Consider the following 24,716-nt stretch of genomic DNA (forward strand, 5'->3'; position numbering starts at 1 on the left):
TAAGAGAGATGGCCACACAGAGGTCTGCTTTGTGTTTACAGCCCCAAACTGGAGACAATCCAGATGTCCCTACTGGTCCCGGGCTCAGCAACCATGGGCCACTGGCCTGCACAGCCAGCTGCCACCCCGGGAAGGTTTCCAGGAACACAGCCCTGAGTATCTGTTTTCCCTAACAGTAGTCTCTTAGCACTTGCTATGGAAGCCACAAGACAGGCAAAGCCCGAAAGGTCTACTACCTGGCTCTCACAGGAAAACTCATGAGCCCTTCATACAGTGAACAAGATAACTCACTGTGGAACCCTCACCCTGTAAGAGGGACTGCTTCTTTCAAACTTGGGCAATCCCTTGAGCCCTGCCTGGAGTTGGAAGCCAGCCTGGGCAACATACACAGACCCCATAATGAGGGAAGGAGAGAGAGGCAGGGGGAGAGGGGAGGAGGGGGAAGAGGGAGAAGAGAGGAGGAAAGAGGAAAAAAAAAAAACGACTCTTAAACGTTTCCATTTACATTGTGTTCTGGAAAGGCAGGAACATACTTGCGAATTGGGTGCGGGCAGGACCGCCCTGGGCAAGAGGGAATTTTTGATTGTGGTAGCAGTTACACAACTGTATGTTTGTCAAAACACAGAAGGGAGCAGTTTAAAAAGGTGAATGTTATGGTTTGTAAATTATACTTCAATTAAAAAAAAACAAAGAGTGATCTGATCCAGTATTTCCAAGGCGTGTGCAGGTGGGAAAGGGCCCCTGCGAGCTCCCCAAGGAGGAGCTCCGCACCCTGCCGCCCTGCAGGGGAAGGCAGGCAAAGGCTGCCCAGGCGGTAGAGAGACCAAGGATCCGGCCTGCGGTCCCTGGACCTGTCCACGCCAATGGCGGACGGGGGCCGCGCGAATTGACAGACGCGGTGCTGAAGGGGTCAGAGGAGGACCTCCGACTGCAGACCAGGCACCGGCCGAGGACTGGGAGGGCCAGCTAGGCCTGGCCCGAGAAGCACCGAGGGTGGGGAGGGTGGGGAGGGTGCGGAGGGTGGGGAGGGTGCGGAGGGTGCGCCCCCACCCACGTGACCCATCCCCACCCCACGTGACCCCGCCCCAGCCACGACCCCACCCCTCACAGCAGGCCCCTCCCCCCAGGTGCGGACACTCCTCTATCTGCACCCCTCCCGCAACGTGAGATCCCGCCCCGACAAGCGACTCCTCCGGGAGACCTGGACCCTCCCGGCGATGCGAACCGGTCCTCCAGACGCCGCTCGGTTGGCGTCTGCTTCACCCTGCCCCGTGACGCGCCGCTGACCCCGCCCCCTCCCTAGCGCCCGCCCCTCCGCGCCCGCTGCCCACAGTAGCTCCTCATTGGCCCGAAGCTTTAAGGTGGAGTGCTCGGGATTGGTGCACGCCGAGTTGCTCTCGCCCCCGACCGCGATTGGCTGGCGTAGCGGGGTTCTCCGGTCTCGGCCTTGGAGGCGCGGACGAGGCCTGGGGTAGCCGCGCGAGGCGGGTGAGCTAAAGGCTGGCTGGCGGGCCGGGCTGGGGGCCAGGCGAAAGGCTGAGGAGACCAGGGTCGTGCCTGAAGCCCAGAATGCCGCTCACAGCGAGCGGGCGGGACCGGGCCGTGCTGCGGGTTATCCTTGGCCGGCAACGGTCACCGTCCACGGCCCGCGCAGTTCTGCCTGAAGCTAGGCAGCGGCGCCCCCTTGGTGCTCCATCCCCCAGACGCCCCCGAGCCGGGTTCCACTGATGTCCCTGAATACTGGGTCTCCTAACCCCCCAGTCGCGGGTTCCTGGGTGTGGTGCGCAGGCGCGGCCCCCTCCCCCTCCACGGGCGCGTTCTGCCCCGGGCGCAGGTGCCCGGGCGGGGCGCAAGGCGGGGCCCGGCGAGCGAGAGGACCGAGCCACCTACTCTCTCACAGCCGGCCACGCGGGACCGTCACCTGTGCTGGTCACTAGCGTTTGTCTGTTGTTTGCACTTCTTGATCCTGAATTCTGTTCTGTTAGCCTGTGTTATCTGTCCTTATGCGTGGGCCAAATTTTTGTGGAAAGTTTTGAAATCGGGAGATGTGTTTCCTCCAACTTTTTTTCCCCCAAGATTATTTCTTATCATTTGAGACCCGTTACAGTTAAATCTGAATTTAAGGATCGGCTTTTCCATGACTGTACAAAAAGTCAACATGATAGATCACTTTGGGAGTGTTACCATCATTACAGTATTTACGTAGTCTTTTAATCCTTGAGCTTGGTAGGTAGGCCTTTTAAAATTTCTTTCTACAACGTTTTTGTGGTTTTCAGTGTAAGTCTTGTACTTGCTTGGCTAAATTTATTCCTAAGATTTTTATTTCTTCTGATGCTACTGTAAAAAGAATTTTCATTTCATTTCAGGTTGTTCGTTGCTAGTGTGTGTAAGTACAACCGGGATGCTTTTGAAATTTTGTTGTTGTTGTTTTGTTTTTTGAGCTACATCCCCATGTCTTTTGGGGGGGGGGTAACTGGGGATCGAACGTAGGACCTCATGCTTACCAGACAGATGCTGTGCCCCTGAGCTACATCCCCGGTGCCCACGTCTTTTTAAATTCTGAGTCTTGCTAAATTAGTCTGCCTCAGCCTCCCAGAGTGCTGGGATTACAGCCGTTTGCCACTATACTTGGCAACATTTGGTTTTTGTGTGCTGATCTTGCATCCTGCAACTTTGCTGAATTTATTAGCTCTAGTAATTGTTTTTTGTGGGTTCTTTAGGATTAATATGTGAGGACATCTGAGAATGGTGACAGTCTTACTACTTCCTTTCCAATTATATGCCATTTATTTATTTATTTATTTATTGACTAATTGCTTTGGCTAAGACCTCCAAGGACGGTGTTGTTTAGCAGTTGTGACAATGGGCATTCTTGTCTTGTTCCCGATCTTAGCAGAAACTTTCAGTCTTACGTATTTGTGTGTGTGTGTGTGTGTGTGTGTGTGTGTGTGTGTGTGTGTGTGTGTGTGTACGAATGCAATATTGGAGATTAAACACAAGGGCTTTGGGGCCCGGGATTTAGCTCAGTGGTTTCGCCACCTGCTGGGCAAGCGCAAGGACCTGAGTTCGATCCCCAGCACCAAAAAAACCCCACAACACAAGGGCTTTGTACTGAGCTACATCCCTAGCTCTTTTAAAATACTTATTTATTTATTTATTTATTCAGACGGCATCTTGCTAAGTAACCGAGCATTCAGATGGGACTTGAACTTGGGATCTTTTTTTAAAATTCTGAGTCTCTGCTTCAGAATCTCCTGCTTCACATTTTTTAAAATTCTGAATCTTGCTAAATTTCTCAGGCTGGTCTCGAACTTGTGATCCTCCTGCCTCAGCTTCCCAGAGCGCTGAGATTACAGGTTCCTGGCTCAGTCTTTTACTTCAGCTGTGGACATGGGGATAGAAGTTACTTTATACCTCTGGTTTGTTGACTGTTTAATCCCGAAGGGGTGTAGAGGTTCTCTGGGGTGTTTTCTGTACCTGTTGAGATGATCATATGGTTTTGTTTGTATCTAAACAGACTTTAAGGATTTGATCCTTTTTCCTGTATTTTGCTTCTATCCTGTGCCTTCACTTCCAAATGGAAACAGGTACTACTAGTTCTTGAGTCTTTTCGGTGTTCTGTGGTGAAAATTGGATTTTTTTTTTTAGTATTTCCCATTTTAAATTTATAATTAATCTTTTTCTGGCCCAAGTCAGTTTTCATATGTCTAACTTCCGAAAGTTTCTTGCTTGAGCCAGGCATTGTGGTGCATGCCTGTAATCCCAGCACTGGGGAGGCTGAGGCAGGAGGATTGCTGTGAATTCGAGGCCAGCCTGAGCTACACAGCGAGACCCTGTCTCAAAAAAAAAAAAAAAAGAGTTTCTTGCCATGGCTGTTCTCCTTTTGTTTCTGTTCTCATGGATATATACTTTTTTAAGAATAGCCCTTTGGGAAAGGTGGAATCTAACATCAGTGTTCACAACATTTTTAATGTTGTTAAGGAAATTCCTGGGTGATCTATTTTCAAAGAATAGCAGTATTTAATGGAGTGCGTTATCTGCAGTTCATGACCACTGTCTCCTGGTCCTGAATTTGTGACAGCTGAATGGCCTCCTACATAGTCACTCTTAGCCTTTCCAGATCTTGGAAACAAAGCCAATCTGAATTGGCTCACAGTAAGTGCAAGTGGCATTGTTCAAGTGCTGACCCAGGGGAAGCTGCCCTTTATTCACCTACAACACTTGCCCTTCTTGGACATCTCAGGGGAGGTGAGAATCCTGGGAGCTATAAGACATTTTTCCTAGGCCCACTGATGCCTCACAGCAAGCATTTCTGAGCACTCCTTGAAGGGACTTCCATTACTGCTGCTGTGAATACAGAGGTGGGGTGGGATGGGGGATGTCCTGGTTCTTGTGGTTACGGGGGAGGTTGTCATATTTAGTTGCTTGGAAACATGGTCTGGTTTTCTTCCCCTGGCTTCCTATATTTGGAACACATTGCTGTTTTGGACTGCTTACCCTACTTGGTTTTCATATAGCAGGTCTGAGAATAGTAGCTCTGCATTTAAAGCAGTTTGCTTCCAGTGGCCCAAAAGAAACACAGAACATAGTGTTGATGCTTATAATAGCTATTTATTATAGTTAGTGTTATAATTGGCTCTGCTTCATTAAGCAACTTGTATAGCTTATTAGTCAGTTTTGCAGTTTCAGTTTTATTGGTAAGTAAGCACACTTGTCCTGGTGTTTGGTTTTCATTTAGTCACCTAAGGGTACACAGCGAATTGTGTAGGAGGCAAGATCTTTGTGACAGATGCATTTTGCCCCTATGCAGAATTAAACTGCAGGTCACAGATGGGCTGTATGAAAGTGCCCACTCCAGACCTGCGGTTCCTGGTGGAGAGTGGTAGGACTCCCCTGGGGACACGTGGTTTATTTATTTATTTTTTCTTAAATTCTTTTATTGGTCCATTTTAGGTATACAATACATTTAGGTTTATCTTTGGGTGTTTGTACCTGTCCATGATGTATCTTGGTTCTTATTTTTTCCCCATTACCTGTGCGCCCTTCACCCCTCAACCCTTCCCTATTTACATACTTCATTTCCATTTTTTTTCTTTTCTCATAATTTTTCCTTTCCCCATCTCCTCCCACCACCCCTACCCCTTTGGACCTTTTCCTATTTCAAAGTATCAATTATTAGTTACTAATCCTTTTAGTCCTTATTTACACTCTCAATTTCTCACACTAGAGAAACTGTTTGGTATTTACACATGGGGACACATGTGGTTTAAAAGTAGAGTAGCCCATTGTCTGGCTGCTTTGTTTTTATTTTACTGATTTTGACTTTTAATCTGATTGGAAGATGTGGACTGTACCTAGAATATGAAAAACAGATTGACGTATGATTTCTTTGGTTGGTGTTTATATACTCATGCTGCAGACGTCTTCAGTACTGGAAAGTGCTCCCCTTTAGCCTGGTGTGTCCTGGTAGGAAGAACAGAATTGTAAGAGGGTAATCTAGGAAAGGTGTTAGTGGATAAGCTGTGTTCAAAGAATAAATAAAATGCTGTAGTTAGTGCTCCTATTACCATTCCATAAAATTACCAAATAGTTGGATATGGGAGCTTCTCAATTCTGACTAGATGAATCTACCAGGAGAAAGAATAAAAGCCCAAGTACTTGTGACTTTACTGCTTTTCCTAATTTCTTACAACACTTTGAGCATGATTCTTCCAGGACATTGTCAAAAAAGGAGCAGAAAATTTTAGATACGTATTTTCAGCTTAAGCAAGGTACAATGGTAAGCTCCCACTTTGTAGCGCTTTATTTACAGTGTTCATCTGTCCCCAATTAAGGCTTAAACCTGCAAGTGAGTAAAGCACAGTTCCTGCCCTCTGTAGTCAGGGTCTAGCTGGAGAGAGACACATTAATAAGTAAATGTTAGATCTGTGTTGATGAGCACAAATGCTGGGGTATATGTAGCTCAACAGGAAAGCCTTGGGTTCAATCCCCACTATTAGGGGGGAAAAAATAGGCAAGAGACAGCCCCCTAAAAGGCTAAGAAGTACAGTAGGCTGCAACACCAAAAGATGTTTCAAGTCTTTCAGACAGTGCTGTCAGGCTGGCACATAGTTCTAGCACTCCGCCCCAGGTGCAAGGCTGCTGCCTCTCGTCAGCTCCTGACAATACAAATGACACAGGCAGTCCTTCCCATTGCATTGGTCAGAAGGAGATTATGTGCACTCTAGGTTAAGGGCAAATAAAATGAAACTATTTTAAATTTCTGCATTCTAAAAAGAAAGACTCTTGACCTTAATATGTACCAGACTATTTGTTCTTGGACTTTTGCTGAAACGTGATGATTGTTGCTGTAAGAGGAAGTGGGATTCTTAAAAAGTCTAGAGTCCTTATCATTAGATGTATATGTGTGATAATTCAGCATCACTTAGAGCAGAGATATTCTCCATAACACCCAGCTGTTTGCCCACCTAGCCTACACCTCTTCCTGTTGGCTTATCATTTCAAAAGAGGGAAGTGCCAGTTCAGCTTGGCTAGAAGTTATCTTTCAGTCCAGTGCTGCTGCTGTTAATAACAACTTGACTTTTTTGTTTTCACATGTGCTAGGCAAGCAGTGCTGAGCAGGTGGGATGTTTAGGGACCCCTCCAACAGCACCTGAGAAGTAGGTATACTTATATTCCCACAGGTGCTCTCAGAAAGTTGGAGGACCTGATATTGTCTGTCTTATATAGTCAGGTATCTTACCTGGCCCTAGGTCCTTAGCTCAGTTGGTAGAAGAGTCTCAGTTGCATCCAAGGGCTCTGCCACCTCCACCACTTAGCAGATGAAGATGAATTTACCATCAAATTTAGTTAGGACTTTTCTAGACATTTTTACTTTTTTTTTTTCCTTTTTGGGACAAGATCTTGCTATGTAGCCCAGGCTGGCCTCAAACTCATGGTGATCCTCTTGCCTCAGCCTCCTGGGTGCTGCGATTTGGATACAGTTATGCACCACAATCCCTGGCTTAGACATTTTTTTTTTTTGGTACCAGGGATTGAACGTGGGTCTTTGCGCTTGTGCAGCAGGTGGCAAAACCACTGAGCTAAATCCTCAGCCCTGGCTTAGACATTTTTAAAACAAGTTCAGCCTATCAAGCATAAAACCCTGGATTCAATCCCCAGTATCATATACACACAGACACACACAGTGGTCAAGGGTGTGTGTGTGTGTGTGTGTGTGTGTGTGTGTGTATAAAATGTGTGTTGTATGTTGCATCCTGGGAACCCCTTTCAGATATTTCTAGGTTGTAATTATTTGTTTCTCATTTTCTGGTGTGTGTATATGTGTGTTAGGTTTGAATCCATGATTTGTGGTGTTCAATAATTTTTTTTTTTTTTTTTTTTTTTGGTACCAGGGATCGAACTCGGGTCCTTGCGCTTGTGGGGCAGGCAGCAGAACTACTGAGCTAAATCCCCGGCCCAGGTGTTCAATAATTTTTAAGGATTTTCAGGCACTTATTATAAATCTCAAGTTTTTCATAAACTAACGTTGTTTTGCTTCCTCAAAATGAAATCAGAGATGCTGTGTAAATTCCTGGTACCGCAGATCGAACTTGGGACTTTGCACTTTCGAGGCAGGTGGCTGAACCACTGAGCTAAATCACCGGCTTGAGGCATCTTCTGAAAACATTGATTTCTTTATTTGGGGAGACCATTTGCTTGAAGCTGTTTTTTTGTTTGTTTTTTTGGTACCGGGGATTGAACTTGCAAGGCAGGTGCACGAACTACCGAGCTAACTCCCCGGCCCTACTTGAAGCTATTTTTAATCTTACATAATTTGCAGTCTTTGGGACTTTTCAGCTATGCTTTTTAGTCCCCCTGACCCCTCCCTCGAACTCAGGACCTTGGGCTTGCCAGGCAGGCATGGCACCACTGAGCTAAATCCCCGACCCTAATGTTTTTTAGATTGCTATGTGATCAGTGCAGATATTTTAAATAGTAAAGATTCAAAATGATATTACTGACAGGGCTTAAACACATTTTTGACCAAAGCATTCACACGTAAAAATTGGGCTTTATATTTTCATCTCTACCATATAATGTGAACCTTATAGTTTGTGATCTAGAGGTAAATGGTATTGAAGCAGAGACCTAGTGTAACTAAGTAGAGTCTTGGCATCTTTTTGTTTTAGGTTTTTTTTCCCCCCAGTATTGGGAATTGAACTCAGGACCTTGTGCTTACCAGGCAGGTATGGCGCCACTGAGCTACATCCCTGCCCCTTGGCATCTTAATTTTAACCAAGCATAGAAATGATCCCTGAAAGTGTAGCCTTGGGATCTTTATTTTAAAATTCTGCTAAGGCGTCTGTGTAAAGACATTTCCTTTTAATAGGCTCCCTCTCTTTTTGCCACCAGTAAGCACAGGGCAAAGGAGAGAGCCTGTCTAAAGTGACTCATGAGCAGTGATTTCCCCTCTATTTAAAGACATCTCTTATGTGCTTGCTTTGGCAGCACATATACTAAAGACATCTCTCTTGGCCTTATCTCACAGAGTGTGTGTTTTCTGTTGTGCTGGCTCTTCAAGACCTGTTCACTCTTGCTCAGCTCAGCATGAGTCCTCATGGGCCTTGAGCCATGATGCTTGGAACCTGGGCTGTAAGGTACTCTGAGCTGATGCAGGCACGAAAAGTTGAGTGTAAGTTAGTCTTTGGCTTCCTAGCATTCAGGGCATCTGGGAGGAGGAGTGCTGCTTGAACGGGATCATACCTGTCATGATATTGGGCTCAGGGCAGCCAGGAAGGGACTAGAGCAGTGAGGAGAGTAAAGCCTGAAGACAGGGCCTCCTCTCCTTCGATACATCTGTTTGCAAAATATCAGCTTACAGAGTCTTTCCATGATTTTTTGATTCCACTGAAAACATTCAAATCCATTTTTTCACTTAGAGTTTCATGACTGTTCAGATTATGAATTCAGATTACATCTGTGAGTCTCTTAGACTGAGGCTTGGCCCTAGCAGCTGCCAACCCCAGGGTATGATACTAACAGGGAGCTGTAATCGGCCACAGTGTAAATGGAAGGCCGGGGATTTAGCTCAGTGGTTTCCGCCACTGCCTGCTGTGTAAGCACAAGGACCCAAGTTCGATCCCCGGTACCAAAAAAAAAAAAAAAAAAATCAACAGTGTAAATGGAGATTGGGGAACTGATTGTGAGGAGGCTGACTGTCCAGCCATCTTTAGACTAATACCAATCTGCAGTTTGCCTGTGGGTGTTCAGATGTGCTTGTGAATGCCAGAGGTAGCTCTGAGCCTGAGCCTTCTGTGCTGACCTGTGGACTTTTGTCTTTTATTTAGGGCAAGTGTGGTTAATCTTCCATCTGGGAAGATTGCTGAAACATTTTTAAAGATGTAATTTAAAGCATAAATTATATAATTTTCCACAAAATGATTATAGCTAACTTATGAGTATTTGTTATCTGTCAGGCACTACCTTTCATACATTATGTCATTTAGTTCTTTTTAAAAACTTTATATTATCCTGTCATTTTATTTAATACTCAGTTGTGTAGAACACTGCAGATAAAAATATTCTAAGTCCATATTATGTCTGTTAAGGGAGAAAGAGAAGAAAGAAAGGAAGACAAGGAAGAATGGGTAGAGGGGAAAGGTGAGAGTGTGGGGAGAATAAACTAAATTCTAACATTAGTTGTTTGGTTCTTAGAATTTTATTCAGTCAGGAAGTTAGGTTTCTCTTCAGATTGTGGTGTAAGGTCTCCACTGAATGAGGCAGATTAGTTGTACATCTCAGGATTGCAGGAACCAAATTGAAACACGGTGATAGCCAGTCCTGTGTGCAGCTGGATGATTGGGTTCCATTGTCACGCTGCATCTCTGCACATTGTGGGAACATGTCCATGCAACTTTTCAGGATAAAAGGCCTGCACACAGAGTTTCTTTTATATCCTGTTTCCCGGGCTCTGAAAACTGTGCTCTCTTACGTGTGAGCTTGAGGCCAGATCTCAGGTGCATTCTTTCCCAGCCTTGCAGGAGACCTGGAGGAGCATCAGGGCAGTCAGTACGTGGGGGAGAGGGTCTGCATCCACACCTGAGTCCACCCATGTGACTTACATGCTGTGATGCCTCCATCTCACAGTCTGCAGAGCTCACAGCCAGCCACCATTCATTCATTCATAGTGTTTTCTGCTGACTTTGGGGGTATACAAGCCAGACCCAGGAGTCCCAGCTCACTAAGTACTGTATGTGTCCACTGCTGACTGCAGAGCACAGAGTGCTTTACCCTTAGGTTTAGTGATGGTGGACAATGCAGGTACAGTGAACTATTAAAGTGAAAAATCACTTTGGTGAATGAAGTTAGGAAGTGGTGTTTGTTTTTGTGGTGCTAGGGATTGAACCCAGGGCCTTCACACTGAGCTACATCCCTAGCCCTTTTTTATTTTTTTATTTTGCTGAGTTTTCCAGGCTGGGCTCGAACTTTAGATCCTCTTGTTTTAGCCTTGCAGAGTGCTGGAGTTCAGCCATGTGCCACCACACTTGACTGCAAGTTTGTTTTTGATAATAACTAGTAGGAGATGAAAAAATTAGATAGCTACCCTAAAAGATGAGAGCAGCATTATGTAATGTCATTCAGCCCAGTGTTTTTTGGTTGCTTAGTAAATTATTACCAAATGCAAGGACAGTCAGAAACCATTATTACTTTGCTGCTGGGTGTGGCCCTGTTCCGAAGGGCGGTGTGTAGAACCTCTACAGGCTGCAGAGCAAGTGTGGAGGTACAGGCCTCTGAGCCTTGACATTCTCACCTGTGTTGGTTTAGATGTTGGTTAAAGTAGCAAGAGGGAGATTGAGGCACTTAAACAGGTATTAAACATTGCATGACTAAGTAATCATAGTTTTATTTGTGAAAAGACATTAATGTGAGTGAATAGAATACCAGGTAAGAATGACTGCTCTTGTCAGTGTGTATTCTGGGTAGGGCTCATGGACCAGAGGTAGTTTTTTTTTTTTTTTGTAATGAGGATTGAACTCAGGACCTTGCGCTTGCCAGGCACGGTGCCACTGAGCTAAAACCCTGGCCCGAGGGGTGTTTTTTTTTAAGTCCAGGAGTTTTATGCTACTTACTGAGATTAGAGATTTGTAGACTCAGTGGTAGACTACATTTGGGAGGCTGAGGTGGAAGACTTGCTTGGGCCATATAGCCTGGGTGATATAGTGAAACCCTGTCTCCAAAGAAAAGAAAGTAGTTGATGCAGTAAAATTTTATTTTGTTTTGTTTTATTATTTTAATTTGGTGTTTTTGGAGACAGGGTCTTGCTCTGTAATTTAGACTGGCCTTGAACTCACTAAGTACCCCAGGCTGGCCTCAAATTTGAAACAGTCCTCGAGTGCAGTAAAATTTTAATATGTCTATTGTGGTCTTCATTTCTGTGAGTATTTAATTTTTTTTTTTAACAGTTCATGAAATTTAATGTGCTATGCCTTAACACATCTATGAGGTAGTTAAGTAAACAGTACTACCCATTGTAATACATAGTAAACAGAAACATGGGTAAATGACATAGCCAAGCAATTAAGGATCAGAATAGACCATAGAGGCTTAGGGCTTTCTCTCTAGTTATAATCCAAAACTATGAAATTTAACTTTTCTTCTTTTAAAAAATGTATCAAACCATTTAGAGGTTTTATGCTTTTACTTTTTGTTTTCCACTTGCTTATCAGATCTTTCAAAGTTGGCTCCTTTTCCTTCAATATGTTAAACTGGGCACAATTACCATGAATCCAAGTTAAGCCTCTGTTTCTAACTTGAATTAGTACAAAATTAAGACATTACCTTGTGAGAACTAAAATTGCATTTAACATTTTTATTTTAGACAGCAAACAACAAAAATAAACAACCAACCAAAAAAACGTGAAATAGGCTCATCAAATGATGTAAAGTCATCCTTTCCAGGAAAGCAGAAGGTAGACCAGTGCAGGTTATCCTGAAGGCCACACACATCCTGCTTCACTGCTGCTTGCACTCTGCTGGGTTTTGCTCCTTCTTTGAGTCATAGTCTGGATCATTTTCCTCATCTTCTTCTTCCCTTTCCTCATCTGCTTCTTCACCTTCTTCATCATAATCATCATCATCATCTTCAGTAGCTCCTCCAGTGAAGTACAACACCGATCTTGGAATTATACGCTCATGTAAAAAGTGACCAATTTCAAAGTCTGCAGCAAGGATAGCTTCAGCATCATCATCCAGATCTCCACTCTCAGGAACTTCTGGAGGAGCAAAAAAATTAAAGAAAGAATCATTGGAAACTGTTTTAGTCACAGTACGAACTGTCCCACATCCCTTATGTTTCTGCTTCTTTTTAATGGTTTTCAAAGTGACATTCTTTCCTTTTTTCCAGTCTGTTTGGCACCCTGTACAGCCCATAATTTCTGGTCCATCAAATGAAAAGGGATCAGAATCATCTGGCTCAGATCTCATCCTATATGTCTTTGTCAACACTTTATTTGTGAAATATTCATTGGTTTCAAAGTGAAATTCTAAGATAAAACTCATAGGCTGGCCAGCATCTGAGAACTTCACTTTAATGTCCTTCAAATGCTTCAGAATAGGTTCATCATGTTCCTGAACCATGTCACTGAGCAAGTCAACATTCTTAAAAACAGTCAACCAAAATTCAGGAATTCCTTTAGGATCTTCTTTTTCTTCATCTTTTTTTTCATCTTCAATCTTGGCCTTTTCTTTCAGCTCCTCCAAAACTTCTTCTTCCTCATCTGGTTTCCACTCACATTCTTCTTCCGTAGGTTCATAAATTGCATTAATGATCTCAAATCGCTTATCAAATAGAGGCTGGTAGAGAACAGCATACTTCCTGTCAAGATCATGAACTTCCTCATAGAATTTGGCTTCTATCTGTGCACATTTAACTTGAAGGTTTTTGAGAGCATTCACTCTTCTTTTAACTACCCTAGGCAAGCTTTCAGTGTATCCTGTTGGTGTGTCTACCAGACCATCAAGTCTTTCTTGAAGGGCTGCAAGAATCTGAGGATTTTGCATCATCTGAACAGTCAGCTGATGTCCTTTGATTTTTGTTTCTTCACCAGTTTCTTCTTCTTCTACTTCAACATCATCCAAATCTTGATCAAGTTCAGACTGTTCTTTGTTGTCAATGTCTGCCATGTTGTAAGAACTGCAAATATCAGCGGCTAGTTCGGGGAGTCAGGCAGTGGGAGCTGCGCAGGGAGTGACTAGTATTTAGTTTTTTAAAAGAGTATCTTTTTATTTTTTATTTATTTACTTATTATTTATTTTTGGTACCGGGGATCGAACTCATGTCCTAGCGCTTGCAAAGCAGGCGGTGAAACCACTGAGCTAAATCCCTAGCCCCAAGAGTATCTTTTTAGAGAGCACAGTCATTTATATATAATTTTTTGTCCAGGATGTTGTTACTTTTCTTCCCCCCCTAGATTTTCCACCATTTTATGATTCACATTACCACTCTGAGGACTTTGAAAAAAAAAAAATCAGTGTGTGTGTGAACATTTTTAGCCAGAGGAAAGTTTGAGTCATTCTAAAGAAAGTAAGATGACAGCCTGAGAAGTATGCTCACCTCACCACTTTCTTTTTTTCTTTTTTTTGGTGGTGGTAGGGTGGATACAGGGTCTTGCGGTGTAGTTCAGGCTGGCCTTGAACTTGTGGCGATCCTCTTGCCTCAGCCTCTGGAGTGCTGGGATCATAGGCATGTGCCACTACACCTGGCTGCCACTTTTTTTTTAATTGGTACATTTCGAATATACATAATGATAACATTCATCATAGGGAATTTGTACCTGTGCATAATATATCTTGGCTGCTGCTTTTTTTTCCCATTCCTCTCCCCTCCCTGTGATCCCTTTTCCCCTCGTTATTTACAAAAGCTTTGTGTTTATTTTTTCCTTCTGTTCTCTTTTTTCTTGTCCCTTCTTTCCTGTCCTCCTCCCCCCTCACTTGTTTCCCTTCCCATTTGAACATTTTCATCCCATTTCCCAATATCTGTTATACATCTCAGTCCTTATTTACACTTTCAGTTTCTCACACCCAAGAAACAGTATGTCCTGCCTCTGCCTCCCAAGTGCTGGGACTACAGGTGTGCTGGGATCACAGGCGTGCGCCACCATGCCGGGGCAATATATCTCTTGCTTTCTCATTGACGCCAATCAATCTTGTGTTGTTCTTCTTTACACCATCTGGCAGCTGTTGGATTGATTTTTTTGTGGTCCTTTGGTATTTTTAAGAAGTCGTTCATGATTGCTGACCACAATCCTGCCTTCCAGATCTGATATTCTGCCCTCATAGTGGCTTATTCTGCTGCATATACTTTCAATTGAATTTTTAATTTCCTGGATATCTGTTTCAGTCGCTTTGTGGATTCCATTTCTTTGCTATGTTGGGCATTCATGGATTCCATCATTTTCCTGAGCTCTTCTTTTTTAATCTGTATCTGCTCTAGAGTTGCTAACCAAGTCTTTCATTATGGTCACCATCTTTGTAGTTATCTGAGAAACTATTTCTGATACAGTTTTTTTCTAGAGCCTCATTCATCTGCTTTGTTACTCCTTCAGAGAGTCTAGGTGGGTGGATTTCACATTGTTCCACCTCATTGTCCCCTTGTTTTGCCTTTAGTGAGCTGGAAGTTTGCGGCTGCATCTTGCTTAAGTATCTTCTCATTTTTTTTTCTTTCTTTTTTTTTGTTGTTTTTGTTGCTGGGTTGATGCTTGTAAGTTGCTTATTGGTAAGTAGCTTTATTGCTAGTATTTAGAATCCTTAGGAAATGACTGCTTCTCAGAAATGTCTTCCAGGTGTAGCTGGCTTTTAGGTTTTGAGCCTGTTGCAAGGTCCTACCTCTTCAGTTTATTGGGGATGAGAAGTTGCTGCCTGCTTGGCCTAGCCCCTGGTTCTTTGGCACTGGCCTATAGTATTGCTATGACCCTTTGGCAATTTCAGTCTTGGCATTCTAGAGAGAAATATTGATGAGCACAATTATGTCACCTTGGCTAAAGTAGTACAATTAGCAATAACAACAGCATCAAACACAGCCTAGAAAATGACAAACTGTGGTAACTAGTAATTTGCCTCCTTTAATCCTATGAACTAGATTTGTGGTTATATAAAAAAATCTAAAACAGAAAATTGCACACAGGAAAGGAAAGAAGGGAAAGGAAAAATTATGAGAAAAGGAAAAAATGGAAACAAAGTCTTTGTAAATAGGGAAGGATGAAGGGGTTGAAGGGAGGGCAGGGAATAGGGAAAAAGAACCAAGATACATTATGTACAGGTACATCATGTAAAGTTCCCAATGATAAATGTAAATGTATTGTATACCTAAAATATACCAATAAAAGAATTTAAGGGAAAAAAAAAGAGAAAATTGCACACAGTAAATATGCCCTTGGTAGGGCAATTTTACCTTCAGGGGAGAAAATTTAAAAGGGGTTGGGGGAGAAATAGAAGAGGAGGAAGAGATTAGAAGCAAGCCTGGAGGACAAAAGAAGATTGGTCAAACTTTGTGAAATGGTGAAGACAGGAGGAAAGAGGAAGAAATAAAAACAACAGAACCACAACAGCAACAAAACCAGAAATAATATTCACTCATATAAAAAACAAGAACAATCAAGAAAACAAAACAAAAACAAAGAAAATAAGAAAATAAAAAATCCTTTACAAGGCATGTCTGTTGTCATTGGTAGACAGAATGAATAGACAGAGTCCAGATCCATGTTGATTAATCCCACAAGCCAGCCGTAAGCCTGAACCTTTAATTCCAGTGAAGTTCAGGCTAGTTTCTTCCTGTGAGGCTTGAACCCCATTTGTTCAGCCTACAACACTCTGTGCCTCCTGTGGTTCCGCCTTACTCTGTGGAGCCAGCCTGCAGCTGCTCTAAGTTCCGAGCTCATTTGGTCTGGCTGCCACTTTTTTTTTTGGTACTGGGGATCAAACTCGGGTCCTTGTGCTTTCGAGGCAGGAGGCACTGAGCTAAATCCCTGGCCCTGCCACTTTAAATTTAATAAATAATCTGTGTTTTCTTGGGGGGAAAAAAAAGTGTAAACAATACCCTAGGCTTTTTTTTTTCCAGGTCCTTGGGCTTGCGAGGCAGGCGGCAGAACCGCTGAGCTAAATCCCCAGCCCTGCCCTAGTCTTTTTAAAAATTATTTATCCCATAGTTTGTTTTCTGATTCTGAGGTGCTTATGAAAAATCTTAGCTATTCAGTAAAGTATTAAAATACTGCTTTTTGACTATGAAATAACAGTTGATTAGTTCTATTTTAGTTAACAATAAAGCCTTATTCCCAAAGACAGAACATTTTGTCACTGTCAGAAATTTAAAAATACATTTTGAAAAAGGGTTCTGAATTACTTCAGCATTTCTTTGAAGTACCTCAGTGTTTGTAAGTCTTAGATTTCTTCTGTTACTCTTCCTTTGGGTGCATTAGGGAGACTTGACATGACAAAGTGGAACTGTAACTCAGAAAACTTGTCTCCGGTATTTTTGTTTTTTGGTACTGGGGATCAAAGTCAGGACCTTACGCTTGCAGGGCAGGTGACGGCACCACTGAGCTAAATCCCTGGCAACTTGTCTCCTTTATTAAAAACAAAAATTAGGGCCGGGAATTTAGCTCAGTGGTGCTGCCACCTGTCTTGCAAGCGCAAGGTCCCGAGTTCGATCCCCAGTACCCCAAAAAAATCCCAAAATTAAAAACGACTGCTGGCTTTGTGTCATTAAAATCTTATAACCCTTTAACACTCTGGTTCTTTCTTCCCTCTGCAGTATGCTGAGACAGTGAACATGGACTTTTCTCGACTGCACACGTATACCCCACCCCAGTGTGTGCCAGAGAACACTGGCTACACCTATGCACTCAGGTGAGTTCTCAGGTGGGTGCTGTGCCTGCCCAGGGCCTGGCCTTGAGGCCAAACATTCCTCCTGTGTGTGGACCTGCAGGGCTTTCAGGGGACCACCATAACTGTGTTCTGTCTGGAAAATGGAAAAATCTTAGCCTTTATGTTGCATTAAGACTGCAGCACTGCTGAGCCTACACAGAGACAGAGGCTGTGTGGCTGCTCTGAGGGCCACATATTTTTGCATCAACTCATCCGGTGACATACATGTGAGTAATTGCAAGTGACTTGCTGCTTGAGCCCCACCTACAGGGCTGTGATCTTTAGGACAAGTCTGTGGTCAGGCTAGTGTGTTGTGATTTATGCAGATGACTCGATGGTTCTGAGTTGACAGAAATAACCTGAAAGAATATTTTGAAAGACTACGGTTTGAAGAGCATGACTTTGATCAGGTGCCATTTTCTGTTTTTATTCATGGTCTGATATCCTAAAATTTAACATTTAAGTCTTAAGAGTTGCTGACCTGCCATGTCAGATAGAAAGGATGGCTGAAATGAAACTCCATACATACAGTAATGGCCTAGTGCCAAAGAAGCTCCGTTACTAGGCTGGTGGGGATCTGACTGCAAGTAACAAAAGCCAGGCACCGTGGCAAGATGCCTAAAGGCACATGGAGAAAGTGTTTGTATCACCTTTCAGTGGTTTATCTTCTCAAGGTTGCAAATATAAAGAAACCGTAAGAAAATTAGAAAGTTTTTTAAAGGTTCATTTATTGGTACATTTTAGGTATACAATATGATGACATTCATCATTTGGAATTTGTACTTTGACATGATATATCTTGGTTCTTATTTTTTTTTCCTATTTCCCACCCCTCCCTTCAACCCCTGCACCCCTTCCTATTTACAATGACTTTGTTTCCATTTTTCTCCTTTTCTTATGTTTATTCCCTTTCCTTTCCCTTCCTCCTCCCCCTTCCCCTTTGCACCTTTTCTTCCTATTTCACATTATGTATTATACATTTTGATCCTTATTTACACTTTCAGTTCCTCACACCAGAGATAGTATTGGTATTAACACGTGTGTGTCCTATTTATTTCACTTAAGAGTATGGCTTCGATTTTTTAAAAAAAAATACTTATTAGTAGTCTTTGTTCAGATCTCACATTTGACAGTTGAGCTTCTATTCATGATTCCAGGCCCTGTCGCCTCTGCCCAGGGACACGCTCTGTCTCTGAGAGGAACTCTGGAGTATCAGAACTGGCCAGCTCAAGTGAAGTTGCTCCCTGTTCCTGCTGTGGAGCATAGAAAGTTATTCTTGGTAATTTATTTTTAGCTTTTATAACCCATTTTAAGTATAGTTTGAAAAAATGCTTATGGCTAGTCTGTATAATGGGAAAGTTACACTAAATTCGTTGAAATCACAGCTTTTTCTTAGAGCTGTGGATAAAGCAGATGGACAGGAGTTGATCAGGCATGGTGTCCTAAGCTATGTTGGAAATTTAAGTTTTATTTAAGGGAAGTGGAAAGTATGAAGAGTTTAAATCTAGGAAGCTGTACATCATCCCAGAACTGGGTCCTGTGTACACAGAACAGTGAGACCAGTGGTGGCCTGGAATAGGCTGTGCAAGGTCAGGGCCGGAGAGGGGGTGACAGCCATGTAGCAGAGGTTCAGGAGAGGAAGTAGGTGGATGAGCATGGGGGCTTCTGGGATTGGCGCTCAGAGGAGGAGAAGGCTAGGAGAAGTCGACCAATGACAGAAGACTCAGTGATAAGGAGAGAGTTGGTGAGCCAGGCCAGCAGTCACTGGCATGTAGTGACAGACCCCCGGAATGGGTCAGATTGCCACAGGCCCAGGGATGGCAGGGCCAGACAGAAGAGTGGAAAGATGGGGGCTGGGCCTGGCAGACTTGGCAGTGAGCCAGAGCATGGCACAGCAACCTGTACCAGCCCCCAGCATCACATTCTCACACCGTGGCTGTGCTGTCTGTCCTTCTGTTCTCAGCTGTCCTTATTGCCAGCCTCTGCTCTGGAAGCCCCTTGTCTTCTAACCGGGGGGGAGCCTGGTCACAGGCACAGCTCTTTCCTCACCTAGAGGTGGAGGGGTCCCATCCACACTGTTTTCCAGTAGCACCTCACCTCAGGTTCCGCACTGCTCTCGTCCTAGTTCTTGGCAATTTCAGTGAACACCTGATTTTTTAACGTCCTCGTCACTCTGTGTGTTTCATTAACTTTTTTTTCTCTTGTGGAAAATATCTTACAATGTAAAATTCAAAGTGTAGCAGGAAACTTGTTTGACTGCCCAAGACTTCATCCATTCTCTACGGGTTACTCTAGGTAACCAACCAAAATACCAGTATCGCACCAAAACCCTAGTACAGTAATTTAATTTATTTATTTTGTTTTTGTTTTTGAGACAGGGCCTCACTATATAGTTTAAGTTGCCTTTGAACTCACTAGCCCAGGCTGGCCTCAAACTCACAGTGATCCTTCTGCCTCAGCCTTCCAAGTGCTAAGATTACAGGCATGTTCCACCATACCCTGCCAACCCCAGTAATTGGTCCTTAACACCTCATATTTAGTCAGTATTCCAGTTTCTCCCAGGTCATTGACTTTAGTTTTTACAATCAGTTTTTTAAACCAGCCCAACCCAGTCGTGGTCCTTGTATTGTTTTTTGGTTTTGTACTAATGACCAGACCAAAGACCTTTGCACTGAGCTACATCCCAGCCCTTTTAAAAAACTTTATTTTTTATTTTAAGGCAGAGTCTTGCTAAGTCATTAAGTTGCTCAGGTTGCCTTTGACCTTGAAATGCTCCTGCCTCAGCCTCTCAGAGTGCTGGGATTGGAATCCTGTGCCACCACACCCAGTTGATTTCTTTCTTGAGTCCTGACCTGATTTCCTGTGAAGAGGTGTTAGATCTGAAAGTTGGCCTTCTTTTATTTCCTTCTTTCTGTATTGGCATGCCTCTGTGGCCAGGGGTGCAGTGGCACATAGTATCCCCTCAGTCTTGAGGAGGCTCCTGGTATCAGTCATCTGTTTTGTGGTGTTGGGGTTTCCTGTTGTTGTCAGCTTGTCCCATCAGTTGCCAAGTCCCCATCAGGTTCCCTCCATTGTGAGTATTATAGATGTTGGTGTCCAGTGCTGCCCACCCCATTCAGAGAGTAGTCTAGCGGGGAGGCAGCCTCTGCCTCCTTTGACATCCATTGGCAGCTGAGCTGCCCACAGAATGGGAATGTTGCTGGGTGAATTCACCAGGGTCTCCCTGGGAGCTAAAGAGGCTACTCTAGGCAAAGGACAAACACTGGCTTTGAGTTGGTGGCTGAGAGCCCAGGCCCTGATGGAAAAGCTGAGCAGGCAGCTGAGAGCAGAGGACAAGTAGCTTTCTCTGCTTGCCAGGGAGAGGGTACAGGGTGTGGCCAGCTGAGAGCCTGCGTAGATGCTGCTGATAAGGAGCCAATAGAATGTGGAAGATGAAGAAAAAAGGGCCAGAAGTACCCTCCAGAGGAAGAAGGGTTCCGGAGAGGAGAAAGGGGGAGAGATGCGGGCTACAGTCGAATTTCCTTTCCAGCACAGCAAGAAGGAGTGTGGGCCAGCGTTACCCAGAGGAGTGTGGGTGTGGGTGTGGGTGTGGGTGTGGGTGTGGGTGTGGGTGTGTGTGTGTAAAGAGACTGCATGCAAGGAATTGGCAGGTCCCAAGATGCACAGCTGAGTCAGCAGCTGCAGCCCAGGAGAGCCAAGGGTGCATTGCAGTTCCAGTTGGCAGCACTGAACTCACGGCCAGGAAGAGCCCATGTCCTAGCTCACAGGCTGCCAGGCAAGAGGTCTCCTTCCTGTTTGGAAGAGGGTCTGCCTTCCTGTTCTGTCCAGCCCTTCACCTGATTGGATGCCGTCCACCACATTAGGAGAGCCACCTGCTTTCTGATTCAAATGTAAATCTGACTGAGAAACATAGTCCCAGTCATACTCACCATGTGTCTAGTAGTTCAGACTGGTCTTTGAACTCAATATGTAGCCCAGGGTGGCCTTGAACTTAGAGTGATCTTCCTGATCACTTGCCACAGCCACCTGAGTGCTGGGATCATAGACGTGCACCACCATGCCCAGCACAAATGCATTCTTTAGCCTTCACTTTATGCAGATGCTCCTAATCAATGTTGATTTCTAGATTCCAGCCCTGCTCCCCAATGTGAGCTGATTCCATGACCTCACACTGCCAGGTTGTCCCACTTAGTGGGCATGCCACCTCACCGTGGAGGGACCGTGAGACTCTGGAAACTCCCGACACACACACGCGCACACACATTCTCTAGCAGAACATGAAGGCCTGTGATAGCCAGACCCTGACTCCCTTGCCCATTTCTTCCTCCGCAGCTTCCGGTGGCATGGTGGGCCATTTCTCTCATGTTAGGAGGTGCTCAGCCAGCCTGTGTTGTGTCTTCCCTCTTCTCTGAGAGAACCTTGCCCCATCACCTCCCTTCATCCTCATGTCGGAGTGTACATCTTCTTCCCTGGGGTGACTATGATTCATGTCTTGAATGAGGGGGCTGATGACAGTGCCAGGACGGCCTTGAACGCCAGGCAAATGGCATGTACCATACCTGTTCATCCCCAGAGAGAGTTCCTTCCATCAGTGATTTTTGACTTACCAGCCACACAGAATGATGCATCTTTTATTTAATTGCATTGATTTAGCAATTATGTAGAAGGCATTGGAACTGACTCTTTTTTGTGGGGCGGTGCAGTTCTGGGGATTGAACTCAAATCTTTGTACTGAGCTACACCCACGGCCCTTTGTGTGTGTGTGTGTGTGTGTGTGTGTGTGCGTGCGTAATTTTTTTTTTTTTGGTACTGGGGATCGAACTCAGGATTTTGTGCTTGCGAGACAGGTGGCGGAACCACTGAGCTAAACCCCCGCCCCTGTATTTTTATATTTTAAAATAGGGTCTTGCTAAATTCACCAGGCTAGGCTCAAACTTGTGATCCTCCTGCCTTGTGCTAGGATTAAGAAATGACTTTCTTTGTCACATGCAGACTCAAGTGATCTTGCCTGAGTCTAGCTTGGATGCTCTGTTCCTGCTTTTGCAGGAGCTTGTGTTTCCTTTTTCTCACATTGACTTGTTGTCTTAGTTACTTTCTCATTACTGAGATAAAATACTCGACACCCAAAGTTAAAAGGAGCCCACAGTCTGTAGAGGTTTCGGTTCATAGTTGGCTGGCTCTAAGGCAGGGTAGCATGGAAGAGGGATAACATAGAAGAGAAACAGTCCGTGGCAGAGCAGGGCAGGCAGAAGGCAGCAGGCAGCAAGCGACATGCAACAAACACAGCAGTTCTTTCTGTTCCATATATCTTACCCAGGCCACCGGCCCTTTGGGCAGGTAGTACTCACACCCGTAATCCTAGCATCACACTGAGAATCAATCCCAGCAGCACAACGCTAGATCCAGTCATCTCCGAAAAGCCCCACCTATGATATGGGGGTTTGGGGGGATATCTAGATAGAAGCCATAACACTTGTTCAGTGATGTACTGGCCAGTTGGGTGAAATATCACGCAGTAGCTGCTCTTCTTGTTACCTGCTCTGTCAGGGGTGGTGTCTGCTAGTTATGTGTACTCTGATTTTTTTTTTATATTATCACTGTAATTCCCCATAAGTAGGGATTGTTATAGACAGCCTTTCCTAAGGTGGTAGTTCTTAGGGGTAAGTCTGCATGTGAGTAAGAGTGGTAAGGGCACACACAGAAAGCATTTGTTGACTGATTTTTGTGCACTTACATTTCTGCTTTATAGGAAGATTGTGATACACAAATAGTAGCTCCTTAACATTCACAAGAACTTATGCATTCTGCTTGTTACTTCATTTGTTTTGGACCTGGGCTGTTAACCTAATTTATCTCTGACATCTTTTCCTTCTAGTTCAAGTTATTCTTCTGATGCTCTGGATTTTGAGACTGAGCATAGATTGGATCCTGTATTTGATTCTCCAAGGATGTCTCGTCGTAGCTTGCGCCTGGTCACAGCAGCGTATAGCTCTGGGGACAGCCAAGCTATGGATGCACACTCCTGTGCTAGCAGCACAGCCTCCTTCAAGGACAGAGTGACCAGGTGAGTACCACTTAGCTTTGTCTTCATGGCTTCCAGCCCCAATTAAAACCAGTCTTAGAAGCTTGTTCAGTCTGAGAACGTGTTCCCCCACCTGCTTGAACTTAAGCATATATGTGTGTGTGCACACATGCACAGAACCACCCTATGAAGTCATAGCTTTGCTGTGAATAAAGGCAAACGGAGTCTGGAATCTGTGTGGGTGCCTCCTCTTGAGCTTCTACAGAGTGCAGGTGGTACACCTAAGCTCTTGAGAGCTACTTGACTCCCAGTGATACGGACATTCTCTGGGGCTGCCTTGTCCTTATAATGAACACCTCCTAAATGTCGAGGGGGAGGAGTGTTGCCAGGGCTTCACCTCTAGCACAGACGGCCTCTGTCGTTGGTGACTTGTATCTGTCTGTCAAGTTATGTGAGTGAGCAGGCACACTTGCAGTTTAGGTATGCACCCGTGTTCCACTGTCAAGTGCATTTGCTCTCGGGACTCTGAAGTCCCAGGGGTACTCTTGGTACCTCTCCTGTACCAAGAAGGAGCAGAGTTTACACAGTTTCTTCTGCCTCTGCTGTGGAGAGACAAGGAATGAAAGTGACACCTTTACTGTGCTAAGGTGGCTCTTTGGAGTGGAGATGGTAGGATTGCTGGTGCCTAGACCTGTAATTGTGCTTCCAGCTGGTCTCCCGGGAGTTTGTTATCTAAAACATTAGAGGGCTGGGGATTTAGCTCAGTGATTCCACTGCCTGCCTTGAAAGCTCAAGGTCCCTTGCACTTGGGGTTTGATCCCCAGTACCAAAAACTAAAAATAATTTTTTTTTTTTTTTTTGGTACCAGGGATCAAACTTGGGACCTTGCTTTTGTGAGGCAGGCACTGGAACCACTGAGCTAAATCCCCGGTCCCAAAAATAAAAAAAATTTAAAAATTAGATTCCTCACTTTGTGAGCCTCAGGTGCAGTAGTTTCATGACAAAGCTGAGAGCCAGTTGGCTCCAGTATGCTCAGTGTCAGACCCACCCAGCTGTGCTGAGTACACAGAGACCATGAGGTCTGTCCTTGGTGACAGACCAGGGATATGGCTGCTCAGGTGGTGAGTTTGTCACTGCTTTCCCCACTACCAATTTCAGAAAAGCACAAGAGTTAAATTTACAAGTCATAATTTTAAAGAAATTTTTAGGTCATTTTTATTTTCAGGTTATTTTACATTTGAACCACTTTCGAGACATCGGCCACAAAATAATCTGTAGTTATTTTGTGTTTACAATTTTATGGTAGTTTTTGGACTCCAGCTTAGAAATTATTTTGTAGATTAATAGGAGTTTTATTACAGGAGAAAAGGCATTACAAAGTGGTTTACTTTAAAACCCTGGATTTATCCTCAGCCACAGATTTTGTGCTGGTAAAACCCAATCATTTTGTATTGACTAGAAAAGGTATGTAAATGTGTTTCTTACTCCCTTCTCTCCAGAACAGTAAAACAACGCAGAAGTGCAAGCAAGCAGGCCTCCTTTAGCATCAACCACCTGTCAGGGAAGGCCACATCCTCCAGTGTCAGCCAGGGCGGCTCTGGCAGCCTACAGGGCACTGTGTCTCTGCAGCCTCCGGTTCTGGATGAGTCTCTGATTCAAGAGCAGACCAAAGTGGACCACTTCTGGGGTGAGTCACTAGGAGATGCGGATAGCTTGGCCCTGGCCTGTTTTTTCCTGTGATTGTTCTGGAAAGGAGGCAAGGTGTATCTGGGGGCTGATTTACCATGTTCCA

The 24,716-nt window shown here is 44.4% G+C and overlaps 1 protein-coding gene and 1 pseudogene across 16 annotated transcripts in view; one reads left to right on the top strand and one right to left on the bottom strand.

Moving 5' to 3' along the window:
- The first annotated feature begins 1,315 nt into the window (after window positions 1-1,315).
- The window catches only part of Sun1 (Sad1 and UNC84 domain containing 1), a 53,171-nt gene continuing 29,770 nt past the window's right edge, over window positions 1,316-24,716 (top strand). For 13 of the 16 annotated variants that reach the window (XM_004840323.3, XM_021254614.2, XM_021254609.2 and 10 more), the window contains exons 1-4: window positions 1,316-1,488; window positions 16,790-16,884; window positions 22,778-22,966; window positions 24,424-24,611. In XM_004840323.3, coding sequence (XP_004840380.2) covers window positions 16,808-16,884; window positions 22,778-22,966; window positions 24,424-24,611 — 454 coding nt within the window. In that variant the 5' untranslated portion in view covers window positions 1,316-1,488; window positions 16,790-16,807. Of the gene's footprint in view, window positions 1,489-1,910; window positions 1,930-16,789; window positions 16,885-18,059; window positions 18,182-22,777; window positions 22,967-24,423; window positions 24,612-24,716 lie in introns of those variants that run through there. The other 3 variants (XM_087195840.1, XM_004840321.4, XM_021254617.2) reach the window with 3 other exon arrangements.
- LOC101699639 (nucleosome assembly protein 1-like 1 pseudogene) lies at window positions 11,832-13,215 on the bottom strand (annotated as a pseudogene).

Source organism: Heterocephalus glaber, unplaced genomic scaffold, assembly GCF_053883595.1.
Source record: "Heterocephalus glaber isolate CG9 unplaced genomic scaffold, H.glaber_assembly_v1.0 deba00001610, whole genome shotgun sequence".
Taxonomy (NCBI): domain Eukaryota; kingdom Metazoa; phylum Chordata; class Mammalia; order Rodentia; family Bathyergidae; genus Heterocephalus; species Heterocephalus glaber.